This window comes from Parasteatoda tepidariorum, chromosome 9 (genome assembly GCF_043381705.1).
Source record: "Parasteatoda tepidariorum isolate YZ-2023 chromosome 9, CAS_Ptep_4.0, whole genome shotgun sequence".
Taxonomy (NCBI): Eukaryota; Metazoa; Arthropoda; class Arachnida; order Araneae; family Theridiidae; genus Parasteatoda; species Parasteatoda tepidariorum.
In genome coordinates this window covers 53,853,646-53,863,468 of record NC_092212.1, presented here as the reverse complement: position 1 = coordinate 53,863,468, position 9,823 = coordinate 53,853,646, and the positions used below count along the sequence as shown (strand labels likewise).

Below are 9,823 nucleotides of genomic sequence, written 5' to 3'. Positions count from 1 at the left end.
TTGAGCATTATAACACTACGTATCTGTGGTGATACTGCTTTGTATGTTAATATAACGTAATTTAATAATTTTTCTGATTAGCAATTTTGTAACATTTTAAAAAAAATAGATGTCATTAATAATCTTGAACTGATATTTTTAATTAACAAATTTTTCGACAGCTAACAGAGAATCCAGGAGAAACTCTTAATTATTTTTTTAATTGATTGTAAATCAATAATAATTTATTCTTTCCCAGTTTTAATTGGCCTTGTAAAACTCTTGACATGACGCCAATATTCTCCGAACTCTAATTTTTTCTCTTGTTCTGGACATATCATTACTCTTGAAAGTATTTTGTTTTCGGTTGATTAAACATCTCTTTTCTTAGATGATTAACGCTTAGATGATCATGTTATATTTAGTGGGCATTAGCTTAAGAGAGCATCTATAATCCATTACGATTTGATTTCTAGTTATTAATCATTATTGAAATCCAGAACACTGCAGTTCTGAAAGCAATAAACATATATCTACTAGTAATTATCATACCTAAAATGCTTAATCCATTTCTGCCTTCTTTTGATTAATATGTTATTTAATTGTTGTTCTTTTAATTTTAGCGAATTGCTTATCATAGCTTGGCTTTTTGTAAGTATAGATATTTCAAGCTCATGTTGTGATTGTATCCCAGTGAGTTTATTGTACAAATTTCGAAATCTGTTTCGATCTCTAATCAATTCATTGCACTTAAATTTTTGCGATTCTATTTCGTTTTCCAGCTTATTGTTCGATTCCTCTGCCTCTTTTAACTGCAACCGCAACTGACGGCTTTTAGCATTTAAGTTAATAATATTTTTCTTCAGAATTGAAACTTCTTCCAACAAATATGAATTGTGGAGAGATTTTTTTGCCAATTCATCCTTAGTAGTATTGTGCAAACGATTGCTTTCGAACAACTTCTGTTTAAGATTTGCTAATTTTTCGTCTCGCAATGCTATTTGGTTTTTGTAAAGTTCATTTAGTTTTTTCTCCTTTACTTTTTCTGACTCTACCATCGCCTCCTTCAAAGCTGTGGCTTTCAGTTCACTTTCGACTCTTTGTTCCGTGATTTCGGAGTTCAATTCTCCGGTCGTTTTTCTCAATCTCTCAATTTCTGACTTGTCTTTTAGTATGCGTTCCTGATCCATCGCCAAATGTTTTTCCATAGTTCTCATCTGATTATCCATGGAACTCAATCTTTTTGAAAGGGAGTTTAGTTTAAGACGGGTGTCATTAATAACTTCAATTTTTTCTCCGTGTTTAAGAAATAATGCTTTATTTTCTTCTATTAAAACTTCGATTGTATTTTTCATTTCATGCTTCAAAACATGCATTTCCTTAAGCTTTATTGTGAGATCTTTTAATTTGGCTTCGTATGTTTCTTGACTTTTGCGCCAATCTTCTTCAAACTCTAATTTTTGTTTCGCCAAGTTAGATAATTTTGAAGAGCAATCATTAAAATGTCTAGTTTTTATTTCAAGTTGCTCTTGCAAGAACTTTGTTTTCATTTGATTAAACTTCATCTGTGTTCTTAGAACATGCATTTTTTTCTGCATTAACTTAAACTCGCATTTATAATTGGTTTCAGTTTGATTATTTGAAATTTTATTTTTATCGATTTCTAATTTGTCACGACCAAAATTTTTTTCTCTTATTTCAACTTGTATCTCTGCATTAGCACTTTCTACAACGCTGTATTTAGCATTAATTAAAACGCCTATATTTCTTTTCAAATTTTCAATTTCGTTAACAAATCCCTGCTTTTCATCGTTAAAGAATGAAATTTGTGTTTTTAAGGAGCTTAATTGCTCTCTTAATTCCATCATTGCTAGATTCTGTTTCGCTGTTTTTGTCTCCAGATTACTTTCAAGTTTGAGTTTTTCAGCCACTAGTTGACGTATTTTATTACCTTTCCTTTCGTTATCTTGATAAATGAGCTGAAAATTGCTCAACAATTGATTAAACTCCGCCACTACCTTTCTGTTATTATCATCTGCTTCTAAATCATTTATAAAAGTTTTAAAATGTTCAAATACCGCCTTGAGTCGATATTTACTAAAATAATCAAATTCAGTCATGATTTAATGACAAATTTGCATTTCGCAAAGTAAATAAAGTCTCAGTCTTTATATTTTGTTATGAGTTATGGTTTTTTTTAATTTATTCACTTCAATTTTATCTGACAAGTATTTTAAATAAAACTAAAATATAATACTTATGTCTACCATTCATTCAGTGAAAATTTGGGATCTTTACAACGAGAATGTAGAAAACTAATTTGATCACTAAAGGCACAATCCTGTAGCAAGAAATATATGATGTATAAAATATTTTTTTTGTTTTTAATTATTGCCAAAATTTTAACCTTTTTAAAGAGATATCAGTTTCAAAAATTTCATCTTAAGATTTTGTACTATAGCGCATTTCTAATAGGCTCAACGAATTACAAGTCATTTATTTGAATTCAAATTTATTTTAATGACTTAGTATTTACTAAAAAGATGTAATTTTTTTTAAAAAAAGTTGTTATATGGATTTGAATGATTGTTTTGAATTCCTAAAATTTTGTGCATTTGCTATGCAACTAAGTTAGTAGCGAGCGAAGCAAACCATATAAGATTGCGTAGCAATTTTCGGGGGTTGGCGAGCGTTAGCGAGCAGGGGGCGCAGCCAACTAGTTACTATCTATTAGTATTATAAACATTTAGATCTCTTGGTGAACAGAAGTGATTTTTCGAAGTAATCATTTTTTAAAATAACATTTATATTCTTATAACATTATATTGTTCAAGCAAATTTGATGAGTTCACAAACATAATTTAATATTTTCGCTAATAATAGCAGTACTGGGAAATAACTTTAAATTAGGGATACAAAAATATTTAAAGGAAAGCAATACCTTTACGACTTTTGTTAATTTTATGCTGATGACAACCAAAGCAATATTGAAATGAATGAGGAAAAACTGGATCAGCTCAGCTTTAGATGGTAAGTTTAGTTGTAACATTTTAGCAAGCAGCATTATTAAAAATTATTACCTTTTCACACACATGCGTTCTCAATTTTAATTGGCTGTTTTAAGCGTTACTAGCCGCAAGTGTTCGGTGATTGGCTATTTGTTTTAATTTCACTCTTTTCTTATATTATATAAAGATATAAATAATCCTAAGAAGATGAAGCGACAAGATATTATGAAGTGAAAGCTTCATTGTCTTTAAAAAACATACAAANTGAAATCAGTTAATAAATCAAAAAATTATTGAGGTTAATCCTTTTTTTTTAGTTTCAAGTTTGTGAATTATACCTAAGATATGTAAAAAGGTTTGGAACTTGGTATTTTCTATTTTTTAATGTATAAAACAAATAGCAGGGCTACCAACTACTATGCTTTTTGAAAAATATTTCATTGAGTGGTAGATAATTGAAAACTAATGTTTATAGAATTTTTGATAATTTTGTTAACGTTTTGAAAACCTCATCATGGGAGGAACGGAACAAAGTGGCTTTTAATAATCTAGTAATTTACAAGCAGTATTGTAAAAAATAACTTTAAATCAAATTTATAAAAGAAAAAATAATACATTAAACCATAAACTTAGCTACTACTGTTAGATGAAATTTTTCCAAAATGTAGAATTTTTCCACTTTACTCTTCATATTGATGCAAATAAAATAAATTCTGTTTTTCATCTTACCTGTCGTTGATGACACATCTTTTTTTTCTGAACTGGTACTGATAAAATATTAGTATTTTCAGCATTCAGAGTCACTATCTTATATGTTAGACTGTTTTTATTCTTCTAGAACATCTTTGTGACGCTACTAGAACAATCTTTTGAAGGGTTTTGCTAAAAACATTTGCCCTTGTATTGCTATTATGAATTCATTAATATAAAATCATTAATTTTTCATTGCACTAAAATGTTGCTTTATATAATGTCCTTAATGAACTTTTTATTTTAAATTGTAAATTATCCACAATTAAAATTTGATTAATAATAAGTTTTATAATAATTAATTATCCCTTTCTTTTCTTCATTTATGGCACAACCTTAAATACATAACACTATTAGTAGATAGTGAAATCTTGCTAAGAAAGGGTCGGCGTTCAGAAGCAAATAGTTCTGCAATTTTAGTGGTGTGCAATATTCTTTGGGGAATAAAAGTTGCCTGATTAAGCAGCCTGCACCGTAAAAGGTAAATTTAGTCAAAACAGAGGTATTAATTATGGAACAAGCAAAACCAAACAGCAGAAAAAGGATTATTTTTATTGTTTACAATGAGGTCTGAATGAATGTGATTTTTTTAGGAATATAAAGGTTCATTTCAAACTGGAGTTTCTACTCCTGTCTTCTTTTTCAGCCTCTTCTCTTCCTGAGAGGATGGCTTCCGGCTGCTTAATTCACCACGACTCGCAGACAGTGGTTTCTATAACGAAAATAAACTTATACAAATATATATTTCTAATCTTTTTAAGAATGAAATGCAAATCATTACAATTAAAAAGTATCATAAGTACTGTTTTAATTCTTAAGCACAAAACATTGTTATGTAATAAATCAATTAAAGTCTGTCCCAGCTTGATATGAATTTTTTGCCGATTCTATAATGAAATGTTTGCATTGAATACGATGTTGTCAATAATGAGTCAGTGGCATAGTTCATGATTAGTAAAAACAAACTGGAGGACTACATAAAATAACAATGTCTTTTTATGATTATTATTATTTTGAGCATTGTTGAGTTACTCGAGAATCATGTAATTTATCGTTTTTAGAATCAAAACTGGATGGCTAGATAATGCGATTTAACACGCATTTTACTCATTATTTATTTAATTTCTTTTTTAAAATATAAGTTTAAGATTTATGAAGACAAGATCAAAACCTTTCATCCCTTAAAAGATTAAGCTGAGCGCTGTGCGATGACATTCAGCAGCATTTAGACAAAATGATTCCGGTGTTAGAAGGCATGTGTACCAGCAAACTTGCAAAAGCCATTATCTGATATTCTGTTTCACACATAACTTAACACTGCAACTTAATCACAAGTTCAACATTTTAATTTTAAAAAAACTTGTGTTTTCCATCAGAAGCAAGCTAAATTTTCTGTTGACAAAACCAAAAACAAACAAACATCGCATAGACATATAATATCTTAAACAACCACGAAAATTTAAATGTGTAACACTAGTATAAGCGCAAAGCAGTTATGTGCAAAAGATAAGTTTTTCAGAAATTTTAATCCATCTACTAAAACGTAAAATTTTCATAAAACTTTAACTTTGGAAGTATTTTATAGTAAAATTAGTTTGTGAAATTTCACTTTGTTTCCTTATTAGCATTAAGATTTTTTCATCAATTTTTTTTTTGTTGAAGTAAAAAACTTTTTTAGATAATTTGAATCATTTAAACAGCCAATTCATTTAAAACATGACATATTACTTTAATAAGGCTTCAAAATTTTAAAATTTCGTTCAAAATTTCGATGAATTACATACAAAATATTTTACGGTGGTAACTTTTCGGAGTGTGATTTGTGATGCCCTAACAAGTTCTCTTTTACTCTTTATATCTCATATAATTAGTTGAAACAATTTTCTTCGTTATTGTTCCGTTAAGCATTTGAGTTAACTAACAAAGTTAAGTTACTATGATATACAATATTTTGCATGTAATTCATCAAAGTTTTATTAGTTGAATTTAGAAACTATCATGATAATTGTTGTAGTACGTAAAAGATCCACATTTTCATTACCTCAGCTGTCGGTCGACTTGGAACCACATCTGGAACAACACCTTTGGGTGGCAATGCTGGACCTGGCTTTTTAGATTCTAGGCTCAGACTTCGACCTAAAGGTTTTTGGAGGACCTTGGAAATTTTGGACCTTAAGCTCATCTGTTTATCTTTTTTGTCTTGCGTTGATCCCGTTGAACCAAGTTTCTGACCTGTAGCGACATCTATACTCTTTGTTCTCCTGAAATACGAACGGAGAATAAGATATCAAGTAAGCTAAATGCTAAAATATATAACACTAAAAAGATAAAGTAAAAAGAAAATTGAATAGTTTGTTTGAGAGCAGCTGTTATAAAGCTGTATATACATGCTAAAGGATAAAAAAAAACTATGAAAATATAATTCAAATAGAAATTGAATAAATTAAAGACAGATATTTTGAAGCCTTCAATGGCTAAAAAAACGGAGGCAACCATTAAAAGATTTTCAAAACCAAATTCATTCCTAACACATGGTACATATAATCAAGAGTGATCTACGATTCGTCTCGCAAAATATTTTCTAGATCAGTAGATTAAAAACTAAAAATTTCAGAATTTTTGGTAATTTGCCAACTTTTTAATAGCCTCACCACGAGGAAACAGGAACAAAGTGGCGCTTTAAATGAACTTTTGAATCATTTACATGTAGGGGTGTATGAAATAGCTTTAAATTTACAAAGCAAAGAATCATACATTAAACACAGAAGCTGAGAAAGTTGGTATCCCTGTATAAAGTCTAAAGGTCATTAAATAAATTTGTCACTAAGCATTAAGACACATTTCTCTAAATGTTAATAGGTAATTTTTAAGTGACAGGGTGCCTGAGATGGTGTCTTCCCATATATATATATATATATATNTATAGTAAAAATTACCTAGCCCTTAGGGTTTTTTCCAGAGCCATAATTACGTTAATTTTTACCATAATATATATATATATATATATATATATATATACATACACGTGGTAAAGGATATAAAACTATGAAAACGTAATACAAATGGAAATTGAACATTGAAAATTAAATAGAATTGATGTATTGAACAAGCAGGATAATTTGCAACAACATTATCAGTTTGCTCCTGATCAAGATACTCATCAATAGTACGCCAAAACAACTGTCTGTAAATAAGCTTTCGATTTATACTTGGTAGTTTGCTCTATAGTATGTTCCAAATGGTGTTTAATTAAAATTTTAAAACGCCATGGGTGGAAGTTATTTGGACCTCAGACATAAATTTAATATCAGTATCTTCAAAATTCTATTCACAAGATCCTGGTGCATGAGTTCATCTTAATGTTCTCGAATCTTTTTATTTATAAGAATGTCGATTCTTTAGTTAATGACCTCAAACCAATACTTCTTCTGCATTGCGTATGAAAATGCATTCTTCCTGATTTGTTGCTTTGTACTAACGCTATCCCCCCAACTACAGTGGTTTCACTTGTTCTTTACTGTACGTTAACTTCTCTTACATTTTATTTCGTTGGTAAAAGTGCCTTTTCTTGCAACTTTTTCTATTTTTATCATTCAAGTGGTGTCATTCTTACTGATAATGAAAGTTGATTCGAGCGCTGAAAACACATTGACTTTACTTTTATTTCAACTATGAAGTTAAAGAAATTTTTATTTTCAACTATGAATTTATAACTGCTTAACCAAAATTTCTAAAAAATGTAATAAAAGACAAGATCGAGTGTAATCATGTGCTTAAATGACAACTTATAAAAGTGAGAAATATAAATGAAAAATCTTTATATCTACCAAAAATGTAAAAAATATAGTAAGGCATAAAAACTTTAATATACGTAGTCTGGTGGTGAAATGATGCATTTTTCTATAGGATTATTTCAACCAAATCAGTAAATTAAAGTTATAGAAAGCCTCTCTGTAAAAATATTCAATAAGATATCGTTTATCTCACCTCAGTAGCTTTAGTTTGTCTTTAAATGTTTTTCTTTGCTGTTGAGCTGCTAAAGGAACACTTTCTGAGCTGCCACCAGGATCCACACTCCCCTCTCTTGATGAATAAGGTGCTTCACTATCTGTCGTCATACCACTCATACTACTTGGAGCTCTATATCTCCTTCTATCTAATGTTACGCCACCATACCTATATTAAAAAAATTATTTGAATACACTATTGTAAACTTTACTGACTCTAATAGATAGTTATGATTTACCACGATCGAAGAATTAAATTCAATAAAACAGAATTAGAGTTTTCACTCAAGCGAAAAAGCATTTTGTTTTGCTAAGTGTGGGGATTATAGCAACGTTTTTTGTTCTAAAGTATGCATTAATGCCTCGTCTCTATATTCATATCTATAAAATTAATACAGTGGAGCATCGTTTATACGACGCCGAAGGGACCACCGAAAAGCGTCGTATAAACGATAACGTCGTATGATTGATTTTTACTTCTAAAACTGAAACTAACTCTGTTTTCAGTTAAGTTTAATGTTTAACGTGTTGATTTACATAAATTTCTAAATTAGACAAAGCAAAACAAACAAATAATCAAAGAAAAAAAAATTTCAGTGAGCAATTTGAATGTATGTTACCTTTAATTATATTTTCTTGCTATTAGTCTCTACAATGCTTTGAATAGCGAGTTGAACTTACTGCTTTCTATGATGCAATTTTAGATTTCTAATCACGGCCAAATCTAATGGCTGAAGCGCACTTGTGCAATTTGCAGGAAAAAAGAGAGCTTTTACATTTTCCAAAATAATTAGTATCGATGGGTGTGCTGGGCATTAGTCGATGAATAGCAAAATTTTTCGTTTTTGCCTCTTCATAACATTGTCTAGTTTTTTCAGTCATCTAGTAAAAATTACGATCGTCATCCAAGCATTCTTGTTGGCACCCTTTTCTGTATCTTTCATGTTGGTAAATTCCGCCCTTTTTTAAAACACACAAGAAAAAATAAAAAATTAAATAAACGTGAACAAAATCTACGACGTATAACCGATTCTGTGCGTCGTATAAACGATATATTTTTACATTAAAATGAATAGGAATGATTTGGGACCACACTAAAACGTCGTATAAACGTCGTATAAACGATGCTCCACTGTATATCTATAAAAGTTCTATGTATCTATAAAATATCTATATCTCCATATCTATAAAATATTTTATTAGAATTAACCATTATAAACTTTGTAATGACTTTAAATATTACAATAAATCTACATACCTATAAAACATTTTATTTGAATTAGCTATTATAAACTTCGCAATGACTCTAATAAGAAGTTGTGATTCACCATAATCACAAAGAATTAAAGAGTTTTCCCTATAATTCGAGAGTATGCCGAAAAGCGAAGCATTCTTTTTCAAAAATATAGGAAAATGGCAACGTTTTTTGCCCCTAAGTATACAACGACCCTCTGTGTTGGTAAACTTTACTTGTTTGACCCTTATTGTTTTCTCTCATAATTTTTATTTGAATTTATGAAATTCTCTTTAATCGTTTGGCAATTTTTTTTAATTCTATGAAATGCTTGGTGGTTTTCTCATGTTGAGAATTAGTGAAGAAAATGAACATTTTTTCGAAGCATCGAAAATAAATTACGATTTTACTTAAGATCACTATTTTTTTTGTTATTAAATTTATTTTTATGTGGAAAATCATACATATTTTAATGCTTTACATGCACTAACAATGCTTTTAAACTACTAATAGACAATAATACAAGAATAAGGTTTTACTAAAACTTTAATTGAAGAATAAATACGGATAAGTGTTATTTTTTATAGGTTACTACAAAAAATTTTATTAATAAATTTTTTGATACAGAATTTCCTTTTATTTGTTGCTTATTGTAGAATTAATTTGTCATATAAAGGAATAAAATAAAAAGGGACTAAACGAGAGCAAGTAAAATATATGACACCATTAAATTGTTGATTGTTGAAATTTACAGCATGAGTTGAACGCTTTCGATTGAAGTTAGTTTGGTGCCCACCTACGACTAGGGCACAAATAAACTTTAAAAAATGTGTTCCTTTGACGTC

General features: G+C 29.2%; 2 protein-coding genes across 2 annotated transcripts in view; both read right to left on the bottom strand.

Annotated features, from left to right (window-relative positions):
- Positions 1–381: 381 nt before the first annotated feature.
- Positions 382–1,688, bottom strand: LOC107455691 (uncharacterized). Its single transcript, XM_016073334.3, has one exon. It carries the CDS (start codon positions 1,575–1,577, stop codon positions 516–518), a length of 1,062 nt encoding a protein of 353 aa, XP_015928820.2. The 5' UTR covers positions 1,578–1,688; the 3' UTR covers positions 382–515.
- A 2,582-nt stretch (positions 1,689–4,270) lies between these two features.
- The window catches only part of LOC107455690 (uncharacterized), a gene marked incomplete in the record, with an annotated part of 93,926 nt that continues 88,373 nt past the window's right edge, over positions 4,271–9,823 (bottom strand). Inside the window, 3 exon segments of the mRNA XM_071185941.1 lie at positions 4,271–4,449; positions 5,779–5,998; positions 7,725–7,913. Coding sequence (XP_071042042.1) covers positions 4,348–4,449; positions 5,779–5,998; positions 7,725–7,913 — 511 coding nt within the window.

Bases quoted from the DNA above. Each gene is read 5' to 3' on its own strand.
- LOC107455691 (XM_016073334.3), bottom strand. From the start codon at position 1,577: ATGCAGAAAAAAATGCATGTTCTAAGAACACAGATGAAGTTTAATCAA.